Genomic DNA, 24,424 nt, shown 5'->3' with positions numbered 1-24,424 from the left:
CTGAAGTAATTGTGGAGACGGAATCTAAGTCTGCCTGAATACAAGAGATTTCCCCCCACAAAGAATTCATTAAACACAACACAGCAGGTAATCAATGGTTCCAAATTCTGATTCAAGGGAGGAGGGGCACATACTAGCCCTCTCACAACCCTGAACAACTCTGCTGGATGTGAACTTGCAGATGCAATACGGGCAGAAAAGAATCTCTTCTTTGCTGCACGTATCGCCTGAGCGTAGGTCTTCAAATGAGCTCTATGTTGCAATCTGTCGGATTCAAGCCGAGTCTTTCTCCACCTGCACTCCTGTCGTCTACCTCACCACTTCAGCCCCGGTAGTTCTTCCGTATACCAAGGGGCCAGTTTTGAAGCGGGTTTTATAAGCATTAAAATGTTCAGGGCTTATAATGGTGGGATGCTGAAACTGCTCTTTGTCTTAACTTATACTCGCATGACTGTGCCAGTATAATATTGATTGTTGTATGCTTTTATTTTAGCCACTTTGAGTTATTTCAACAGAACAAAGGCTTGGTTCAAACAATAGTTGAAATCTAGGTTTAAAATTGATAGTTGATATTAGAATGCTTGTCTCGACTTGCACCAAGGCAGGAATCTAAGATTCATTTTGCGATACAACAATCCCCGTACATCAGTACGGGTTCACACACTCATGCTAATGTCAACTATCAATTTTAAACCTAGATTTCAACTATTGTTTGAACCAGGCCCATGTGAGTTATAATTTTAGAAATAAACAAATGCGTAGAAGATGACTGAGACAAAAGGACTAGCACTTAGATAAGAAATAAAGATGGAGGGAATGGACCTGATGCCCACAAGTGCATAATATGCTGAGTCTTACTTTTTTCTAAGTAGCAATAGCAATAGCACTTACATTTATATACCACTCTATAGCTGGAAGCTCTCTAAGCGGTTTACAATGATTTAGCATATTGCCCCCAACATTCTGGGTACTCATTTTACCGACCTTGGAAGGATGGAAGGCTGAGTCAACCTTGAGCCCCTGGTCAGGATCGAACTTGTAACCTTCTGGTTACAGGGCGGCAGTTTTACCACTGCGCCACCAGGGCGTAGAGAAAGGAGTTTAAAGCATGGTATTGTTTCACCCTTATATGACAGGACAGTCTCCAATGACTAAAGATGCTGGGCAGTACAGGTCAGAGGTCAGCAAATATTGTTGTAAGGAGTACATGTTGAAGACAACCCAGCCTAGCAAGTCAGGTGATGGGGGGAAAGCTCAGACTGTAGTAATAAAGAGTCAAGCCATTTGTTCTGTAATCCTGAAAACACTATTTTAAAATGTAACTGCCTCATTTATTTCATTGATATTCACTTTTTTTTTGTAAATCTAAGACAAAGACTACAATCAAACACCAATATCAACCAACTGCATTCATTCTTTAATTTATCCAATGCTCACTCCAACAGGTGGGTATCATCCTGATTTATATAATAGTTTTTACATAGTTATAATATGGAAAAATTGTGGTATAACACAATACTTTTTATTAAATACTAGGTTTCCTAAGAATAAATTCATACTAGTTTTGAAGTAAGCTATGAATACACAAAGGGTAGCCAAACTTTATAAAAGTCATTATGAACACATACAGTGGCTGTATCCTGAGGGTATCCATCCAGTCCAGTACTGTCTGCAGTAACTGGCAGTGGCTCTCCAAGGTTTCAGGTAGAGGTTTTTCCCCGTTCTGCTACCCAATATTCTTTTGTAGCGAAAGAGTCTTCTGTATACTAAATATCTACTCTACTACTGAGCAATGGCTCCTCTTCCTAAAGAGGTCTCTGTTTAGGGAAGTTCCCCCCAAATATGTCTTTATTTCCTCATCCAGATTTTTCTTGCAGTGGCTTTTCATGCCCAGTAACCAGTGGGGTAAAAAATGAAGGCAGCTCAGCCTCAGTTCCTTTGGTATGTTTCACTGGCATATGATACCTTATTTTTTTCCAGAATTGCTTATTATCAGTGGGAGAAGTAGATGTTTCCCAAGCAATCCTGGGTAAAACCCTGAGAGCTTTCTTCACTTTGTGAGGTAATGACTGGGGCTCCTGAAAAGACTCAAACTGGATCAGGATGAGTTTTATTGTCTTATCTTCTAGTGAAGTGTTGACTGCTGCTTCAAGCTCAAAGACAGACTGCCCATTGACATACGTTGGGCTTAAGATCATGATTGCTCGTCTGCTCTTTTTGACAGCATTTACTATGTCATCGGTGTATGCTGGAAAAACAAATAATGGTTATTAATATATTCTATTATTCAAAATTTTTAGATCTCAGCATTGATTTGGTGGTGAAATGCAGAATCTTGATTTATATTATTTATTTAGTAAATTTATATACTGCTCTATACAAAAATGTCCCTGGGAAGTTCACAATATAATAATACAATACAATAATACAATACAATATAGATAAATGGGCTCTGCTGGAGGATGTCTAGTGCCACATTCAATGCTGTGCTTGGTATGATACAATTTTCAAAGTAGCATTGCTTGCTCCTCAGTGATGGATTAACGCATAGGCAAAGTAGTCACTTGCCTACAGTAGCAAATTTTGAGGAGCGGCAAATTTGCCCAAGTGTTAATCCACTACTTGAATCATCATTTTTAAACTCCCTGGAGAAAATGGCAAATGATGATTGGTCTCCAAACAGTGATTTAACAATGGACTACAGCTGGTCAGATACAAACTTGCAGTGGTAGGTGTACATCTGGCAGTAATTCCTGCCAGGGCACACATGCTTTTAGTGTTGCTAGAAAGTGACAAAATGTTTGGAACCATGCATGATAAAGACAGAGAATGCAGGGTATCTGTTCTTCTATATTGGGCATGTGCACGGAGCAGTCCGGAGGCCATTCTAAAGGCTGCCCGACTGATCCGGACACGGGGCCGGTTTGGTGGTTTGGTGCCAGGGGGGGAGACCTTTAAGGGCGGGGGAGGGTGTACTTATCCCTCCCACCACTTCCCCCCGCCAGTGCACCTGTTTTATAAAGCATTTGGGGCAGCAGGGTACCTCCCTGCCGCCCCTTTCCCCGTTCCTCAGCAAAAGGCTTCATAAAGCCTGACTGCGCGTACGCATGTCGCACGCGCATGTCAGGTCTGTGTGTCACGTGCATACATCGTGCGCACACGTCTTATGTACGCATGCATGCAACTCACAGACGTGATACACGCACGTGATGTGCACACCTCCCCCGCCCTTAAAGAGCCACCCTACCCAGTGCTGGCCCGCAAAGGTGCGGTTCCGTGCACACCTCTATTTTATGAAAAGCATTGGAATTTGGGACAAAGAATCCTTTCTTAATTAAAAAGAAATACTTTAGAGTGGATAGTATTAACCAGCCATGTCATGTTACCTCCTCCTGGAAGGATATCCCGGTCGGTGAGACAGAGTTTATATCCATATTTGTTTTCTAAAATCTGAGGAAGAACCTCCAAGGCAAACTGCTCCTCATTAAGGAAAGTTGAATCTGCTTTTGAGGAATCTGGTTTTGCATAGGACACAAATGCATCAAACTCTTTGTTATCTAAAATAAAATAATGCAAATAAAGTCACATAATACATTTGCAGAAGCACACATCTGTTAAAGAAAAACAAAAACCCACACCAGAGAAACAGGAAGTCTGTTTCAAATCTCACCTCAATCGGGAAATCACGGAGTACATTAGTCAAGCCACCATTTCCTAGCCTATCTTGCCTTCTCAGTAATACAGGGACATAATACTGGCCGATCATACGTGATGGTTGTAAAAAATAAATTAAAGAATGTACTTCATGAACTTGCACCTTTAAGAAAAGTGTGATCATTGTCCAGCAGCATTACACACAGAGCTCAGTAGCACTGGAGGGAATGAGAACAGTTCTCATATCACCAGCCAGCACTATTTTTGGCATGAGTACTTGGACACTAGGAATGGTAGCATCACAGTTTTATCTTGTCCTTCATTTGTTCTTCAGGAGGCAAATGCCCACCCAGAAAACTGCTTTGGACCATGGGAGGAATATAGCAGTTCCCAACAACATTGTTTGCCTTGGCTGCTGACCTATAAATCAGGGCAGGGCAAAATATTATATCAACTAGTAGGTAAGGCCTGTTGTCAACTGGACAAATTCATTTTGCATAGATTACCCTTATAAGAAAACTCAAGAAATTAAATACATTTAATAGAACGGTTTATTAATGTGCTTGCAAAAGGGAAGTAAAAGAACATTTTCAAATTCATAGGATTTCAACTTCATTTTATTGAATAATGACCACACATAGTAAATTTGAACCTGAGAAAGATCTTCTGCTTTTGCGGGGGGCATGATGTCATTTTGGAATTATTGATTTGATTATTGTGTGTTAAAAATCTGTTGAGAAGAGTAACAACTAAATTATGATAATTTTATTCAGAAATACAACTAGACCCTTCCCAAGGGTTTCCAATGTAAAATATAGTGCATTCAGCCAATTTCAGTGGTAGGATTGTATGTGCAAAATTTGGTATCTGTAAGTCATTGAGAAATATGACAATATTTCACACCAACAAATTCTTTGAAATATATAATAGATGGTTCATCTCCTTTGCTGATAAACCACTTGTTAGTCCTAGGCAATCAAGGTGTCTCCTCTAGGCACTGTTAGGACTGAGGCTGAATGCACAAAGGGGCCACCACTTCCCACACTAACCTTGTGCCTGAGGAGAGGGAGGTAAACATGGATGGGTTTGAGGCAAGAGGGGAGAGAAGTGGCAGAAAAAGCCTCTGCTGCTACCAAAGTTAGGGATGTGCCCAAACCGTGGTTTGAACCCATGTTGGGAGCAGTGAGGGGGAACTTTAAGAAAGAGGAGAGCAGGCCCTTACCCCACTGCCTACCCCATGCAGCTTCCTGCTGGAGTGGCACTCTGTGCATGTATGGGTGCAATTTGCATGGTCACCATGGTTGCTGCTGCACAAATGGTGCCCATGCATGCATGGACACCATGTGCATGCTGGTGCCACACGGGAGTACTTGGGCCAAGCACCACCCAGCAAGAAGATGAGGACCTGCTCTCCTTTCCCACTTTCTCTCCCCCGCAATGCTCCCAAAACGTGCTTCGGGGACATCTGTAACCAAGGTAATATCCCCAGTTGTGATTCCAGGATAGTGTTAGTGTGACTGCAGTCCAAAATTTCCTCAGCTGGCATTATTTTATTACTGTCCTAGTAGCCTGTCTTATAGGTTGGGATGTTCCACAGTCCCTCATTCTCCAAAGAGTCTCCAGAGGTCTAAAGGGGAAGTAAATGTGCCTCACTTACAGGGTAGTTATTTCAGACTGGAGAAGTAAAAAGTATGCTGTGTGTGTAGACATGGCTTCCTCCAGGGGCGGAGCCACCATTAAGCAGACAGGTTCAAAGAACCCGGGTCGATGCCAATCAGGGGCCACGCCTGGCACCCTAGCCACACACCCTGTGTCTGACGTCAGATGCAGGGGGCATGACTTTGCTCCCAACTGGGGCTGTGCAGCCCTGTTTGAGAGCAAATACCGGCCAGAGCTGTGTTCGCAGTGTGGCTGGAAACTGCTCTCCCTGTCTTTGCTCTCCCTGCGCTCCCTGCCGTGTGGCCCTGTTTGGGAGCATATTCCGGCCAGTGCTGCATTCACAGATCCTGGTCATGCTGCGAACACAGTGCTGGCCAGTCTTTGCTTTCAAACGGGCCCATGCAACACTGTTTGGGAGTGAAGCCACACCCTCTGGGTCTGACGTCAGTTGCAGGGAGTGTGGCGGAGGGGCCACCAGTGGGAGGAACACAGGCCGTTGGCTGGCTTCCTCTGCCGATGACTTTCTCCACTCTTTCAATACATTTCAAGCACTCACTTTCCTCATACCCTCTCCTGTTTTGCCCCCTTTACCTCACCACTGTCTCATATTCACTTTCTAGATCAATCATCTTGGGCAGCATTCAAACGAGTTAGTCATGATGAAGCCCTTTGTGTCCAGGGTTCCTTCATGCCGTCACTTGCTCCATTGGCCTAAAGCAGGGGTTCCTAACTGTAGCTCCCCAGATCTTGTTGAACTACAACTCCCCACCATAATCCAGCCACAATGGCTGAAGTGGGGTATAGTCCCACTGCATCCTGGGACCCAACGTTGGGAACTCATAGCCCAATGTACTGTAATTGGATCATACATTTGAGCTATTGAGATGGTTTTACTGAGAGATAAGCTGGAACACTGCAATACAAAGAATTGTTTCTGTGTGGAAACTAGTTTAAGATGAGAGATAGACCTTGCACCATTGGCTCTACTTTTCCTCCTTGATATCTTTTTTCATCTGGAGCTGCCACTGCCTCCCAAAAAAGTGGGCTGAATATGTCCCCCCCCCCTTCCAATTGTATCCTCACAAATACTTGTGAGGTAAGTGAAGTTGAGGTCACCTTAAGTGGCACAGTGAAATGCTTGACTAAAAGAATTGTCATCTCTGACCATTTTTAAAAAGTCTTTAAAGATGCATCGGTTCACCCAGGCTTTTAACTGATAGTGTTTTGATGGTTTTTCATGTTGTTTTAGAATATTGTTTTAGAATATTGTTTTAAAATTTTTAAATTGTTGTGTTTTAAATTTCTTGTTTTTGTTTTTAACTAATGTTTTAATGTTGTTTTTATCTTGTTGTAAACCACCCAGAGTCGTAGGTTTTGGGCAGATAAAATATGTAAAATAATAATAATAAAATAAATAATAAATAATAAATAAAAAGCAGAAGGTTGCCAGTTTGAATCCCCACTAGTACTATATCAAGCAGCAGCGATATAGGAAGATGCTAAAAGGTATCATCTCATACTGTGCAGGAGGAGACAATGGTGAACCCCTCCTGTATTCTACCAAAGACAACCACAGGGCTCTGTGGGCACCAGGAGTCGAAATCAACTTGATGGCACACTTTACCTTTAAGTTAAGTTGAGAGATAGTGACTGTCCCCAGAGATGAAAATATTTGTATTATTGCAGTAAGAGAGTTATATGTGCACCATCATCTTTTAAAAACATTGTACAAGTCCTTGAAGATGGTTTGTAAAATCATGTCCAAAACTAATCATTCTTCATTTCACCAGCAGAGGCCACCAGTGCTCCCTCTATTTTTTTTTTCATCTGTGTGTGGAATGAGTTCTGTTCTGGGTGGCAGTATCAAGGTTGTTGTGTGTGCACATGGATTCAGAGAGGGGCCTTCCTGATTCAGCCTGAGCGGGATCTAGCGGATATTTTAAACCTTGTGAGCGTGCACACATGCGCACACCTTAGAGTGAACCCTGGAGGACATGACAACGTAAGGGGTTTTTTTAATGCAGATTTTTTTTTTTTTTTTTGTGACCTCAGGGAAGAGAATGATTCAAATCACAACTAACAAGAGAAAAGATGCTGAGGGCATAAAAATATCATAATTCTAAAGTCCTTACCACCCACAGTTTCATCTTTGGCCATATAATTCCGATAGAGCAGAACAATTTCAATCCAGTACTGGTAAGCAAGTGTACTTCCCAAAAAGAGTCCAAGTACAGTTATAATGGCACAACATAATGCGAGCAAGAAATGCAGAGCTGAAACAGAAAACAAGCATTGCTGTTAATAATCAGTGCCTGACATCCTACCAAAACAGCAGTGCAACAGGAAAAACACCGTGTAGCACCACTGCTTCTGAAGAATTCCAGATGAACATGGTACCAGTGCTAGTGTCAGTGGCGGCTGGTGGGTCCTTAGACTGGGGTGGGGTGGGGAACATTGGCAGGGCAGGTAATAGGTGGAGCCAGGGATAGTGAAAGGTGGAGTCAATTGTGGGTTGTGCAGGAGGCACAGCCAGGACTAGGTGGGTGCTTTAGTAATAACTGGTAAAGTCAGATTTGTATCAACACACACACACCTCAGTTGTCCATCAGCAGAGATACAGAGAAATAAGGAAAACACCCATTGCTTTATGGTCCTACAGTAGCATGTAGATAGTAGCATGCAGGATCAAAAGACAAGTACGCACTAACACACTCACACAAAGAACTGTATAAGCCAGAAGTAAAGCAAAGACCAGCTACAAAAGGCTGATTCTATGGAGACTAAATGCATTCTGAAGTCACCAGGAGCTTTCCCAGAGAGTAGGCTTTACTGCAGGCTAACTGCGAGGCTTTACTGCAAGTTTGAATTTGCCCAAAAAACCCAGTACAAAAAGTATGTTGGTTTTTTTACCCTGGACATAAATCGGGCTAGGCTCTAACACGCAATGAAAAAATCAATTCATGTGTGAAGTGCTCCCCAATATCTCGCTTGGACTTCGATGCTAATCAGGGGCGTAGCAAGGTTGGAGTGGGCCCAGAGACAAGATTTTAAAATGGGCCCCCCCCACTCAAAGTCCAGGGCCTCCGCACACCCCAGGCCCCCAAGGATTTAAGTCTGATATTCCAAAATAAGTATGCTGCCTGCAAATACATTTCACTGAATACACACACACGCACACGTCACAATATATAGTGATATACATTGAGTACTATACATTTGTTTTACTTTTAATGCCTAGAACACACTAGAAAGATGAATGATTAAAATGGGCCCCTCGCTGCAGATTAGCCAAGGAGACTTTCAACCGTGCAGGGTGAGCCTATGTTTGTTTTCCCAGAATTCTGAACAAATTCAGTCAAGTTTGATTGCAGGAGGTTTTTCACAGGAGGCTTTTAAAGCCCTTTAAGACACATCTCCTCTGGAGTGGAGGTGCTGCATTCCCATGTTGGCCAGATTGACCCTGAAGTCCCTGCGAGTTACTGGGGAGCAGTTCACATGCATGAAAAATAAAACAAAACAAAAGCACCACACAGGCTTCACAGTTCTCACTCAGACCTTCTGGGTTGCAAAACAACTTGAACATAAGTGCATTTATAAATGAATGAATAAAATAAATATAATACTGTTTCTTCCAGAAGTTTTTGCAATTTTCTGCCATGAAACAAGCCACTTATAGGACTTTTTAGATAGTTTTTTTTAAGCCAGCAAATTTTCCAAGCTGTTTAAAAATAAATATTCAGAGACTTCTCAGTCCCTTCCCCCCATATCAAAGCCCTATGGCAAGCAGATCCCTATATATCCGGGGGGTGGGGGTGGGGAAGGTAACCACAAAAAGGAGTTCACACTCTACCTGGCAGCAAGGGGTCTTCTGCTGCAGAGAACAGTGGAGGCCTCTCTGGCTGCCTCCTCCTTCCTGGCTGGCTTGGGCCCTACTGGAGTTCAGGCTTCACAGAGGCCTACACCAGACCTCCCTGGAAGCCCCGCCCACCCGCCGATCAGCTGAGAGGCGGGAGAAAAGGAGCTCTTTGCAGCTTGCCTGCTGCTTCGATTGCGGCCAGCAGAACAAGCAGGAGGGACGGCGAAGAGGGCAAGTGGCTGAGAGGCTATGGGGCTGGGCAGGGGGCAATGGGGAGTCACATGAGGTGCCTCTGGGGTGCCCCTCCAGGCAGTGGGGCCCCCAGACAACTGTCTCCCCTTGCCCGATCGTTGTTACGCGCCTGATGCTAATCCAGCTGATGTGTGAACTCACACCCTCCATTCCAAGCTAAAAGCCCTGTCTGGAAATTCTCCAGGGCAGCGCCCCCTGCCTGATTCATTTCAAAAATGAATACAATTACTAGTAACAATAAAGAACCGTGAGCCAGTGTGGTTAGCAGGCTGGACTAAACTGGGGAAATCCAAATTTAAACCATGTGCACCATTCTTGGTTTACTGGAAGAATCACAGACTATAAATATAAAAGTAAATACATCTGTATAAGCCACATGAAAAGCAGAGACACACTACAGAAGTGGAGAGCAAATGCATTCTGGCAGGGGCAAGGGCAGCTCTGCTTGCCCATTTCAAAAAAATATACATAAATGATAGAAAGTTCACAGATATTTCAGTGATGCTTGCTACAGCTATGAACCATCTCCTGTATGGTTCATTACAGGACACAATGGAAGCAAAAATGCATGTGTGGACACCCTCTCCCTACTCCATGCCTGCTGAACAGCTGGGTGCCACTCTCTGCCCACCTTGGGTGCCCACCACTCAGCCTAAGTGTCCTTCCTCACAAACAACAAAACAAATTTAATATTTTATTAATTTTTGGTTTTATATATTTTGCAAACTGCCTTAGGACTTCTGTAATCAGGTGGTATATAAATGTATTAAAACAAACAAACAAACAGCAATCACCTCCTTAATCCTTGCCCAATGAACCACAATCCCCAGTGGACATATTATGGTTACAGATATGGGCTACAATCCATAGAATAAACTGGTTAGCATAGCAAATCCAGTTTTAAAGATTATTTTCCTTCCACCTGAATCCATTCCTTCCCAGAAGAGGGAAGCCACTTATGCAATTATTTGAAAAGTGGTTTAGTTCACGCATATGCCCTAAAGGAACTTTGTGGCTTCTTATCCCAGTTTATAATCTAATTAATCTGGATTAATTAGATGTCCATCCATGTCCCCCTTCTCATTCTCTCTCCCTCTTTTAAAAAGGATATATAGCCATATCTCTCCCTCTCCCCCCTCCCCCTATCTATCTATCTATCTATGTTCTACTCTAGCTTAAAGAGTTTACAACATTGAAAGAGTTCAGTAGAGAGCTCACCAGTCCAAGTAGTCTTTTATCAAAGTCCAGCAACACATACACAAAAATTTGATGGTCAAGCCTTGAGCTGGAAACTCAATATTTTCCCCCTTTTCTCACCCTCGCTTTATTTCAATAAGATTGCAACAGTGCATATAACATAATCAAGGATAGCAATTATATATGTGAATATAACTAAGGAAAGGAAAGGGAAAGGGAACATATCTCTTAAACATAACTTGAACATAATTAAATACAACCTACCTAGGAGAAAAGAAAGGGAAGGGGAAGAACAAACACCTTCTTCTAAGGATATATATCTTTTGTTTTCAAAACATAAACGATTCATTAAAATTCAACCAAATAGCTGAAAATTCTTCTTCTTTACCTTTGTATCGGTGGAGGGACCCCAGTTCAAACAGCAGTTTTCCAAAGTTGCAATTCAGGAGCAAATTTGTCCTTCCAATGCTAAATTATGATACTTTTGGCAACCGCCCCCCCCCCCCATCACCCCACAAGCATGAAGAATCCACAATTCTTGATGTAATGCTAGATTCCATACGCTGGGGATGTGCCCCAACAAAACATGTACATCCTTGACAGGCCATGATTGCTACAATGTCACGTTAACAACCTTATGGATTTCAAGCCAAAATGGCACAATAACTGGACATGACCAAATCATATGCATAAGTGTATCCTCATACAGATTACAACTCTAACATCTAGAAGTCTGTGATTATCCCTTGTATAACATTCCCTGAGGTGTCCAATAAACATGGAATAGAAGTTTCTGCTGTATTAGCTACATTTTGAGATCTAAAGAGGCATTGCCTTGAAAGCAACCTGCCATTGATTTAATAAGAACTTAAGAACAGCCCTGCCAGATCGGGCCCAAGGCCCATCTAGTCTAGCATCCTGCTTCACACAGTGGCCCACCAGATGCCTCTGGAAGCCACAGGCAGGAGTTGATGACATGCCCTCCCTCCTGCTGTTACTCCCCTGCAACTGGTACTCAGAGGCAATAGGACTGGGTATTCAAGATCATTGTCCCAAAGATCTCGGATATAATCAGTATCAATCTTGTCAATGTTTTTAAGCTTTTGATAGAACAAGGTTACAGGCTTAGGTGTATACAATAGATGTTCCAGGTCTAATAACAGAAATTGAGTTTCAGAACTTCCAAACTGCATCAGGACCAAAAAGCCATTTTAGTAAATTTTAGTAAACTGCCATCTAGCATATAAAGATAAACCAAACTTGGCTCTCACAGATTTAAAAACAGCTTCAGAAAAAATTACCTTTTCAAAAGCACTTCTCTTGCTGCACTGGCATTTCATTAGTCAGGATGTCAGCCAATATCTAATGCAGTGGTTCCCAACCAGGATTCCTCCAGATGTTGCCAAACTACAACTCCCATCACCCCCAACCACAATAAATTGTACCTGGGAATGATGGAGGTTGTATAGTTCAGCAACATCTGGAGGAACCCTGGTTGGGAATCACTGATCTATTGTAATGGAAAATTGAAAAGCTGAAAGAATCACCTGCATGATGGTTATTTGGATATAGGTGTGCCAGGTAAGGCTTAAACAACTCCATTTGAGCATTACAGACATTAATTCCATATAGTTATTTTGAAACAGGTCTTCATGATGGCAGGGAGAATTCAGAAATGTGGAGCAGATGGGAGCTTTTTTCAAGGATAGCACATACGGGGGGTGGAAGATGAGTCCAGATTGTAACCATGGGAAAGGAAGTAGAGTTAAAGCCCCCATACCCCACCCTTCACTGTTGTTCAGATCCAGAGACACACACCCATCCATGCATGCTATTTATGGGGGGAAACACACCAAATCCAAGGGTGTAATTAAACTCCACTTTGGTTCTGGTCTAATAGTCATAGAGCTGCAAATATTTTCTTTCCCCATTCAGGTGACATCTCAGATAAGCAGAAAACCGAAGAGCAGTATTTAAAAGGATTAACAGTTCAGGAAGGTTATCCCAAATATAAAACATGCCGGTTTACCTTTTGCTGTTTTCCTCTTTAGCTTGAACACCCCCGTAGAGTTCCCAACAGAGTTTTGAGCCAGGCAGATAAAGTGGCTGCTTAAATCTGCTTCAGATACTTCCATCAGTTTAAAGTGATCAGAAAAGGTTGTGCCTCCTAAGCTTCTCGAATTGACCCTAAACAGTATAATGTTTCTGTTACATCCAAAGCATTCACTTCAATACAAGCACAGTAGCTCCCTCTTAATTGCCACAGATTTAAGTTCAGATGTTGTATAGGTGGCTGCCCTGAATTCTGCAATGGCAATGATGCAGTGGTTCTTTAAAGGGCCCTCAGAAGAGATAAGGAGCCATTTAGAGAGCTGGGTCCCACACAGAGGGGTGTTTGGAATGCTCACCTCCACACAGTGCCACTGGGACTGTGCACATTATTTGGCATTGGTTATTTAGAGCCCAATTGCGCAGGCCTACTTGACCTTTCCCCCATCCTGCCTGGTTAAATCAATCAGAGGTGGATTGGCCAAGGTTGAATTCCTTGTGAGACTACCTGCTTGTCCAGAGCAGCAGAGAAGGTTCTCCTGTGTGTCCCAACAGTCTCTGAAGTTGCTCGGTTGGGACATGGGAAGGACCTTCTCTGCAGTCATGTGCAGACTTTGGAGCCCCCTCCCTAAAGAGGCAAATTCAGCTCAGTCCATGCTGACCTTCTGCCAAACAGTGATGGCCTCTTGTTTCAGCAAGCTGTGATCTGTAGATGCTGCTGTTTTTGTTTTTGTTTAATCTTGCTGTATCATACTGTTATTTTGTGGTGTGTGTGTAACTGCTGTTTTTATTGTTTGATCTTTTATTGAGATGTGTGGAGGGGTTGGTCTTTGGTGGCTGACATTCTGCTGTGCAGAATGTCAGCATTAAGGACCTGCTATTGGGGCTGCTGGGCAATGTGAAAGGCAGCCCCGACAATGCAGTGTGACAAGTCATCTGGGGAACAATATAAGCCCACTTCTGGGCTGTTGCACAGTGTTACTTCCATTGTTGCCAATGGAAGCAGTGCTGCACTGCTGCCTGGAAGCAGTTTTAAGCCATTCCACAGCAACCCTGTCACCCTACACCATTGGGGCTGCCTTTCACATAGCACAGTAGCTCCAGTGGGTCCCTAACACTGATCTTCCATTGAGCAGGATGTTGACCACTGTCTGTAAATTGTGTAGGCATCATTATTTATGATGGGAAGATGAAATCTAGATACCTCTTAGATAAGATTTAGATAAGAACAAATAATCTGCTTTGGATTTTTATTTTTTGTAAAGTAAACATTTGGAACAATATTAGAACAGACAGTGAAAAGTTCTGTGTCAGTTTTAGGAAATGTGTCATAGTTAAATATTTACAGAAGTAAGTGGTAGCTGATTTAGTAATTAAAAAGCACTAATTGTATGATCAATTCTATTTTCCGTACCGTGTGTTCTGTAACAGTTCCTTATTTTTACCAATTTGTCTGTACCATTGCACTGAAGATGAAGGAATCCTTTCAAAGCCAAACTGTACTTTGCATAGGAGCAGAAGTGGTTTCCCTAAAGAAGAAGAAAAAGGCAAATACACATCAAAATCAATACAGCTTTTTCTTTCCAAAACAGGATGTGAAGATTCGTACATAAAATGTACATAGGTATTTACACCCCCATCTTAACAAAATTATTTCAAAGTAGCTTACAAATCACATAAGAAAAATACAGTAACCACCGAAATAAACAAACTGTAATTACAAATAAACAGCCAAGATAAGACAACCATTATATTAAAAACAAAACAAAACATGGGACGTGTCCTTTTGTTTTACTTGTACTAGAGAGACATCCGTTGCATATTATTGCATCAATTTTGTTGACAAAGCCAGGCAGGCATTGATAATTCTTTTTTTAAAATAATATTTTTATTTAGTAAAAGAATAAAAAGAAATAACATGATTACATTATCATCTCTTGAACTTTGAGCAGTTACATATGACATATTGCAAATGACAATCTGAAATTCCTCTTCCATCCTTTGCCAACCTTCCCGCTCACATCAGATATTACAAAAAGATATAAATAATGCGCTAGTCAGCCCTCAATATGAAAAAAAACCCCAAATCTTGGATGTGGATGTTGACCTTGTGCTAAATTGTAATTTATGAAAGGTTCCCAGGTTAACGTAAATGTTTCATCTGAGGTATTCTGCAAATAAGCAGTGACCTTAGCCATAGAGGCATATTCCCATAGCTTTAGTAGCCATTCATCCAAGGTCGGGGTTGCCTGGGACTGCCAGTTGGCAGCATAGGGAATCCTGGTGGCAATAATCATATGTAAGGACAACTAAGTATTTTTAAAAGATATACAAGGTTTGGTCATATTTAACAAAAAAAAGCTCAGGTGAATAGGGAAAATTTATATTTAAAATTTGTTGCATCTTAGAGTGCTTTTTTTTTTTCAAAATTGTTGTGCTTTGCCACATGTCCACCAAATATGTTTTTCTTATTTCTCAATAATGCTAAGTTTTCTTTTATTGTTCTGTATGGTTGTATAATTTTGATGCTGGTCTTGAATAGTAACAAATAAAATAAAATAAACTACTAAAAACACTTGCCTTCTATAAGCAGCCACAGGTAAAATAATGAATAACCTGAATTAAAAAGACCTGCACAAAAAATCTTTGACTAACTTCTAGAACTCCTAAAGGTTGGTGCTACCAGGATCCAGGTACATAGATCTGGAGACGCAAGATGCTGCAGCTAAAAAGGCCTGATCCTTGTTGACAGTTGGCTAAATCTAAATCAGGGTCTTCTCAGGGTGACCCCAGAGCAAAGCAGTCCTCACAACACACAGCCAGACTGGGATGCTAACATTACACAGCATATGATTCCTGGCAGCTAAGCATTTTAATTGATGTAATGAAAACCACTGTGTTGGAACCAGGCTTGGGTGATAGTATCTATCAGTGATAGATGCTACATTCACTCGTATGCATCATCAGTTGATAGGACAGTCATCAAGTGATTCACATGTTAGTGAATCAGTCCATTTTACATTGTATTCCAATGTGGATTCTGTCAGTATGCTATCATTGTACTCATGAAAGTACATTCAATAATGTACATGAATATTCAATGTACTATGAAAGTATAAGGAGGGGTGGGGATTATGATACAGATTACCTAATTTTTGAAAAACAGGCAAATCCAAAAGGACTTGAATATTCTTAGATGGAACCAGGTAAGTGTGGATGAGGGTGTTGGGATGGAGTTGACAAACTGTGGAAAGGTTTTAACCTGCATTGTGGTATAGAAAGATTTCTTTTCTACAATATTTTTGATCTAATTTTCAGACATCGTACTAAGAAATACATGAATGTCTGAAATCTCAAACATACAATAGCATTTGGTACACTACGGAAAGAGATTGAATCAAAAAATCAAAAAAAGAAATATGCATTATTGTTAAATAAATAAACCACTACCACCATCACCATCACCATCACCATCACCATCAGTAATAATAATACACTAACTGAACCGGCACACAGCATCTGCGCCACTAGTCTCTCCTCGCCTCTTTCCACCGCTCCCTTCCACCCCAATCGATTCCCCGTCATTTTTGCCCACTGGCCGCCTCCTTTGCCAGAGCCCATTGCCTCCTCCACCGCTCTCCCCCCTCTCAGCCCCCATGCCCGCCACAACAGCCCCACATCAGCCTCCACCTGGCCATTTTCGGGAGCCTGCCACCACCCACCCAGCAGGGCTCCTCTTGGCGGCGTGGCTCAGCTGCCCGCCGCCTCCTCTCCTCTCGCCACCTCTCGCTAGCCGCCCCCAGCCACCGGAGCGGCACCCCCTCGGCTTCCTCCTCTGGGCTCCTCCAACCCCCAACCGACGTTTCCCTCTGGCCCAAACTCTTGCAGCATGTTCTGAGAGTTCCACCGCCAAATCCTGGGCACGCATGGTCCCAAGAGAATTAAATAAATAGATTCTCTTCCAGGATGCAAAACCAATTAAAAATGTAACCCACTTACCAAGTTCTGCTTCAAGAGTTCTCTTTCCACTGGGTTCAAGAATTGTTGGGGGGCTCTGAGTGTCTTTTGCTGGAATGCAAGTGGATTGTCAAAACATTAAGCCTAAAATGAGATTTCCACTGAATGTTAATATATTTAGAGTCTACAGGCTCTGGCCTGCTTAACATTTTGCTCCACAAGTAGAAATCTATGATAAATCCCAGAGGGAGGGTTTTTATTTGATGGGGAGATGGAAGGGTACCAAATTGCCCTTAATCAGCCGCATGAGGAACCAGCCCTTTCTTTGTGTTTTGGGTGGGAAGGAGATAAGTGAACTGAGGCCTCCACTTTGACTGTACGCAGAGGGCACGTCTGTGACCCTTTGGTTGAAGAGGATGCATACTTCTTCCTCCTAATTTATCTTTTCCATTCTATTATTGCCGGAGAACCAGCACTAACACTGCAGTTGGCGATTTCTGGTTAAATACAATTCTATTTCCAGTTAATAGTTCCATAAGCTGCTGTTGAGATTATTATGGCAAAGAGAATTAAAAGCTGCTGTGGCACCTGACTGGATAGTGTTGATGACATCACTGACAATTCTCCCCACCACGTGGACCATGTGGACCAATAGAATGCCAATGTTTGGCATTCTAAAGGATATTTTAAATAAATTAAGCAGTTTTCAGATTACTTAACCACATGAGCATTCAAGGAGCCCTTTAAAAAGACACACACTCATACACACATCCAAGGGGGTAAACTGGCTTTTCTCCCAGTATTGCTACTCTATGCTAGTCTTCTTGCAGCAAGGCTCCTTCTCACGCGACATAATTTGAAAAGCTGCAGGATTAGTGCAGCCATGATGGTAGAACTAAAATGGAAATGGTTGCCATCAATCTTTAACAGGATTGTCTGCACACCCAAGTTGATCCATGCAGTCTCTTCCTAACTCCTACATGCAGTCGCAGTCGTTTCCCCTGTGCAAATGCCCATGTGCTGCCTGAAGTTTGGTGGAGCCAGCTCATGCTTATTTTTCAAGCTTAAGAATTGTCAGTTTTCTGAACTATATCCTTTGCAGCAACATTTTTTGTGCAACTATGCATGCAGTGCTTTTTCAGTGGCATGTTGTAGAATGCCTTCCTTGCAGATTTCTAGAGTGCCTGAAAGCAACCTTATTAGTATACAGATAATATATTTTTAAAATTTAATAGTGTATCCTGGAATAGTGTACACTGTAACTTCCAGTTAAATTTGTTTAAGTGGAGAGGTGTTAAGTATTTGGAACAGTATGGAGTGACAGAGGAAAACAACCTACTCACTATTGAACATATTCATTTAAATGAATGGGAGACAACACAGGGATCATATGAAGCAAGATAGATGTAGATATAGAAATATACTATAGATACACACCACACAAGCACACGTCAGTGCAAGAACATAAAGCATTACGTCAGAACATTTATTTCTTAAAACTTACAGATTTCTAATTACTTACAGATTATGAATACGCTTACAATTGTTCTCATTGTCCATCGGGTATTGCTGTCATTTAGCATATAATCACATATATAAGTGCCACTATCTTTCTCATGGACAGCATGTAAGATAATTTTATCCTGCTTCAACTTCAGCCCCCATCTCTCCTTTTGAAGCCTTACTTGTTTTCCATTCTAAGAAAGGACAACAAGAATAACAAATACCAGACCCACACACATTAGATTATAAAATAGAGTTGACAACTGGCAAACTCTGAATCTAGTGATTCTGTTCTTCCCTGAAATTACTGTTAGAGAGCTTGGACGGGAGATTTCTTTATCTACCCCAGCTGCAGTGGAAGTACACAGGTAATGAGATCCTGGAGACATGGAGTTAAAGTTCTAAATAAACTAGTTTATTTAGGAAATCCATCAGGGAGATAGATAAGGCCTACATGCCTAGTTGCTTGCTACATATAGGAACAGGAAAGGGAGAAGACTGTGCATCAGGTGAGAGAACGAAACCTGAGAATATCAATCTAATAAAGGTGATGTAGAGTAGAGAAAGCATAGTCAGGGGATGCCCTTACTCACTATCTCTACCCCTAGTGCCCCTAGTGGTCAATATGGTTCCTGGTAGGGATGTGCATGGATCTATTTTTTTCTATTCTATTTGTACCCGAATTGAATCACCTCTTATTTGTTTTGGGTCTGAATCTGGCCAGCTAGCACAGGGACGATTTGTTTTGTCCACAAATCTCCCAAAACAGGTAGATTCGGATACAAATCCTTTTGTACCCAAATAGATTCGCACAGACAGCAGGTGCAGGTTGTGATTCTCTCAGCAGCAGGAAGTGGGTGAAAACAATTCTCTACTCTTTTCTTCAGTCAGGAAAGCAAGAGCAAAAAGCAGAGAATCCACTCCAAGTAGCAGGCAGGCAAGGCAAAGCAAAGTTCCTCTCTCTCTCTCTCTCTTCTCCTGCGAGGCAGAAAGGCAGAATGGTGGCTGCCTGCCTCCTTAAATACATTTGAAAATCTCTCCTTTGAACTCCCCCACCCTTGTCCCTTCTTTGACCCTTCCCTTTGCCAATGCAGAGTCAATCACCACTGGCAACACAAGATTTGAATGGAAACGAGCCAATCTGGAGCCAGGGGGGAATCGCCAACCAATCGCTGCACACTGTAAATCACCAATCTGAAGCTTGGGAGGGCAGGATTTTTTAAAAAAATTCCTGACACAAAATGGAGACAGCAAGATAGATCACCACATAGTCTGAATCTATGAATTATTCAGGTCCAAAATCTGGGATATTTGTTTTGGACCCGAATCTGGCCAGCTAGCACAGGCCCAATTTGTTTTGTCCACAAATCCCCCCAAACAGGTAGATTTGGGGACAAATCATTTTGTACTCAAATCGATTCGCACATCCCTAGTTGCTGGTGCTAAGAGTTGATGCCATCAGGAGCGACATTTCCAAGTATTACCAACACCTCTTCTCCCTCCCATTTCCCAATTCCTGAAATAGCTCGGGAGAAGCAGGAGTGAAAAAAGACAGAAAAGGGACATCTTTCCTCCTCTCATTGGTCGTATGATCCTTCTTTTTCTTTCACATCTGTCTAAAACAAAATAGAAGATGGAGGGGGCTGAAGTAGGTGAGTTCTAGGATACAAAGACACCTTTCTTTTCTTATTTGTTCACAGGTCTTTCTCCCCCCATCACCCAACATTTTGGAACCAGTCTAAACATTCACCATAGGGACTGGCACCCCAGTGACAACTTTCCCATGCCTCCCCACCACAAAGTACAAGTCAATTTGTGAGTCAAGGCTGTCAAATAATAACTTCAGCTTCCTTTGCCCTGTTAGATAGCTCTATCTGAAGTGGGTTTCAGATAGATAAGTGTTGCCCCAACTTACTCGGTAGCAGGGGTGTAGCTATAATTGAGCAGATAGGTTCTTTGAACCCGGGCCCCTGAGCTTTTGAAGGGCCCCCAGATCTACCCCTCCCTATCTTCTTCATTATCTCCCTCACTACTGGGCCACCGGAGAGAGGGGTTAACATGGGAAGGGATGTGCAGACCCATCTGGAGGTTCGAGGGTTTGGGGGGTTCGGTCTGGAGGTTTGGGGGTTCAGGATCGAACCGAACAACACCCCCCCCCGGCTCTGTCTGGACCAGAATTGAACCTCTGGACAAGTCCACGAATTTTATTTTAAAAATAAATAAATAATAAATAATAAATAAATACCTGTAGCCCCTTCGGGAGGGTTTCCTGTAGGCTGCGGGGCCCCCCGCAAAGCTTCCCCCTCCCCCCACCGGCCTCTGAGAGCACCACTGTGGCTGGGTAAAGAGATTATTTTCGGCCCATTTGGGCCTCTGTAACTGCACACGGTGGCCATTTTGGCCACCGCCGCGTATGCATATATGGCCTCTGCAAGGCCTGGCATAGCCCACAGCCTCATAGAGGCCATTTGCACATGTGCAGTGGCCATTTTGTGTTTTTTTTTCAAAATGGCCATCGCGCATGCACAGCAGCGGCCAAAATGGCCACCGCACGCAGTTATGGAGGCCCAAACAGGCTGAAAATAGTCTCTTTACCTGGCCGCAGTGGTGATTTCAGAGGCCAGCGGGGGGAGGGGGAACCTTTGCAGATTCTCTCCCCTCCCCCCCCCCAATGGCCTACAGGAAGCCCCCTGAAGGGGCTACAGGTATTTGTTTTTTATTTTAATTATTTTTTTAAAAAATCGCGAACCCCGTCCCCCCAGACCAGGGGGAGGGTTCGATGCGGGCCGGACTGAACTTGGCCGGTCTGGTTCAAGTCCAGTCTGGACTAGAACCGAACCGGGTCAGCCAGTTCCGTGCACACTCCTAAACATGGGTGCTCTCTGCCCTAGCTATGCCCCTACCCAGTAGGTTGTATTAGTAATACTGCCATGGACACAGGAAACCTACCTGGAGAGACTAATGCCTATGGTGACTGGGCAGCAGAAAGAGGAATGAAGGTGAAGTAGCAGGGAAGTGGTGGCTGGTTTTGACATGCAGAACATTTTGTAGGGTTGAGGGTGAGGACCACCATTCCACAGTCAAGAGTCAAATAACATGTGATGTTTAATGCATTCTTAGCCCTTAGTTTTTCTTTAGGCAATAGTTGGGCCACATGACCACATGTCACAACACATGACCACATATCACAACTGGTCACAACTGACCAGTTGTAGAAAGACTATAATGGATTCCATTTTTTTAACTTCCCGTCTGTTTTTTTTACTATTTTAGTTGAATGGCAGTTCAATGGCAGAAAGGTTAGGCTAATGCTGAGAGCTTTGGACTTATGCCCTGGCACCTCAGGTTGACAAGTTGTCGGTCACACCAAATAATCACTATGTGGAAGTCAGGCAAGAGAGCTAGGGAGGTACAGGGAAATAATGAAATAGCTAAATGTAAAATATTGTTTTGAAATCTCTATCCAGCTGTATAACTCCAGATTAGGGATTTGCAGAATGTTCCAAGCTCGGAACGTTCTCAGTCAAAATGGGCCATTGCAAGTGTTCCATTCTGAAACAGAACACCCTTCAAATGAAGGGCTCATTCCATCGGAACCACCCGCTCGACTGGTGGTTCCAATGGAACGAGCTCTTCATTTTGAAGAGAGTTCCATTTTGGAACAGAACACTTGCAACAGCCCATTTTGAGGGAGAGTGTTCCAAGCTCAGAACATCCCTATTCCAGAGCTAACATTTGGGATGTTATTCAAATCCTCTTAAAGTGCATGGGCTCTGAAGCAATATCTGTTATGCAAACAATTACAGGGGCATTGTTATAACTGAAATAAGAGGAGTTTCTAAATGCATTTTCAATACATTGGTGAATTTTGATATTCAAGGCCCTTGGAAATTTTACTCAATTTGATCTGCATTCTCAAGATGCCACAATTCAACAAGATGCTAATTAAGACAAAAGAATCACTTTCAAATTTTGAAAAACAACTTTGTGTGAAAATATTTGGTCCATTGCACTGCAAGAAGGCAACTCTTCAGTTGCATGCCAATGCAACTCTGTTAGGAAAAAAATTAACACAACTGTTGCTCTATATTTACCTGTTCCAAATATAGTGACCCTTACCTTGTACCACTTAACTGAAGTTTGGGGAAGAAAATGACGATCTGGTAAGTGCTGCAAATGACTAAAACACTTTTTCCCAGGACAAGCAATAGATTCTCCTTGTTCAACAGCTGGTTCTAGGTAATTTCTGAGGTTATCTGAACAATGAGCCATCTTCTTTGTTTGAACATCTATGAAAATATTGACACATCTCCCCCTGTGTAACACAAAAAGGAAGCTCAGGTAAAATGATCCAGAGAACCTTAGATTTCATAAAATTTAGATAAGGCTAATAAAAAGTATATTATAAAAAATAGAATGTTTTTAATATATTGGCAGAGACCCTATAATCAAAATGTAACCATAGAGTAACTGAGAGTTTGAAGATTTATTTCAAATATTATTAATTTCAAATATAAGTCTTGCTTTATTTTATTATTTATTTATTTATTATTTCTATCCCATTCTTTCTCCAAGGAGCCCAGAGCACTGTACATGGTTTTGTTTATCTCACAATAACGCTGTGAGGTAGGTTAGGCTGAGAGATACATGACTGGCCCAGAGTCACCCAGTGAGCGTCATGAATGAATGGGGATTTCAGCTTGGGTCTTCCCAGTCCTAGTCCAACATGATATCTGAATGTAGCCACTGCAATATGTAACAAGAGTATCTGACCATGTATAATGATATTTTAAATTTTTTTCTGAATGATGGATGATGAATAACATTTTTAAAAGTTGTTTTCGATTAAAAAAAAATAAAATGCTCCAGGGCAGTGTTTCACAACCACCTGTCCACGGTTCTGGTGCCGGTCTAGAAGGCATTGGGTACTGGTCCATGAGTCTTCACTAATAAAAAAACACCCCCCAAAAAACAATTTAAGGCCAGTGGGGGCCACTGGCGGGAGCTCTCTGGAGCTCATTTCCAGGCAGCCCTCACTGCTGGATAACGTTCATGAAGTGAAATGAATGTTATCCAGAAGCAAGAGCTGCCTGTCTAGAAATGAGCTCTGGAGAGCTCGCTGAGCTCCATGGATCCTGGGCACATGACATCATGTGCAGAGGGGCAGGGCCTGGGATTCACTGAGCCTAGGCAAACTCTCCGGAGCTCATTTCTAGACAGGCAGCCCTCGCTGCTGCATAATATTCATTTCACTTCCTCGAAACAAACGTTATCCAGCAGCAAGGGCTGCCTGGAAATGAGTTCTGGAGAGCTCCTGGTGGCGGCAGCCCCCCACTGGCCCAAAATTGTTTGGGGGGGTGCCGGGGGGGCAAGGGGGGCAAGCCCTTTACTAACTGTTGGTCTGGGAAACTGTGCACGAAGAATGTACCAGTCCATGACTCCAAAAACATTGAGAAACACTGCTCCAGGGAATCTATCAGATAAAAATGAAGTAGAATGTGATTTAATGTAGCATGGAAGTCTGTGGTGAGAGTTTGTATTTTATTTTTTAATGGTACAGAACTTAACAAGACAGTGTAATCACACTGTGAATTCATTCATTCTTTTAAATGTCTAACTGTTTAAATTGTTTATATTGTTTGTTGTAAACGACCATCAGATTCACTGAGTGGTGGTATACAAGTGTACTAAATAAATAAATAAATCCCTTGAGGGCAGATGAGGAGGTGTAGCTTTAAAAGCAAATTAGGGCACAACTGAGTCAAAATGAAACGTATTTAAATTCCAATTGATTTTAGCGGTGCAGTCAATACTGAAACCAATGGGGCTTTAAAGTGTGTAGCTAGATAGTGTTCTAAGACAACAAGAAACAATAGTGGTGGTGATGATGAAGAAAATCAGTTCTGAGGAGAATTTGAAAAATACGAGCAAAGGGTATTGAAGAAGATCTGCCAAAGCAACAAACCCGTTTCTGCAAATATATGTTCCAGAATCGTCAGTCGTTATTGGATTGAACCAGAGGGAATTTCCTCGATGCACGCGGTTGGTGGTTTTATGACTAAGAAGCGTCAGGGCTCCATTATGTCTTGGTTGCCAGTACCATTTCACCTTACTTTCATATAAACAAGAACTGTTGAAAACTGAGGCAGGGTCCACAGACGGTGAGTCACACGAAAAGACAAACTTCTCATCACTGATGGCCCGGTACCTCACATCAATGTGCTTATAAAGACATTCTGGGAAAGATTTTAAAATGTCAGTGCAATTCAAGAAGAATAGACAAGAACAATGCATTCA

The 24,424-nt window shown here is 42.4% G+C and overlaps 1 protein-coding gene across 5 annotated transcripts in view; it reads right to left on the bottom strand.

The window, feature by feature from the left end:
• Nucleotides 1–1,396: 1,396 nt before the first annotated feature.
• IL18RAP (interleukin 18 receptor accessory protein) overlaps nucleotides 1,397–24,424 on the bottom strand; it is a 30,128-nt gene continuing 7,100 nt past the window's right edge. For 4 of the 5 annotated variants that reach the window (XM_053311149.1, XM_053311152.1, XM_053311148.1 and 1 more), the window contains exons 3-11: nucleotides 24,093–24,363; nucleotides 22,247–22,442; nucleotides 18,147–18,321; nucleotides 16,667–16,735; nucleotides 14,082–14,196; nucleotides 12,648–12,805; nucleotides 7,446–7,586; nucleotides 3,387–3,557; nucleotides 1,397–2,248 (exon numbers count right to left, since the gene is read on the bottom strand). In XM_053311149.1, coding sequence (XP_053167124.1) covers nucleotides 1,857–2,248; nucleotides 3,387–3,557; nucleotides 7,446–7,586; nucleotides 12,648–12,805; nucleotides 14,082–14,196; nucleotides 16,667–16,735; nucleotides 18,147–18,321; nucleotides 22,247–22,442; nucleotides 24,093–24,363 — 1,688 coding nt within the window. In that variant the 3' untranslated portion in view covers nucleotides 1,397–1,856. The remainder of the gene's footprint in view (nucleotides 2,249–3,386; nucleotides 3,558–7,445; nucleotides 7,587–12,647; nucleotides 12,806–14,081; nucleotides 14,197–16,666; nucleotides 16,736–18,146; nucleotides 18,322–22,246; nucleotides 22,443–24,092; nucleotides 24,364–24,424) is intronic. The other variant, XM_053311153.1, reaches the window with a different exon arrangement.

The sequence above is a fragment of the Hemicordylus capensis genome, chromosome 3, assembly GCF_027244095.1.
Source record: "Hemicordylus capensis ecotype Gifberg chromosome 3, rHemCap1.1.pri, whole genome shotgun sequence".
NCBI lineage: Eukaryota > Metazoa > Chordata > Lepidosauria > Squamata > Cordylidae > Hemicordylus > Hemicordylus capensis.
Note: the sequence above shows the minus strand (reverse complement) of the source record. Positions and strands in the feature narration are given on the sequence as shown.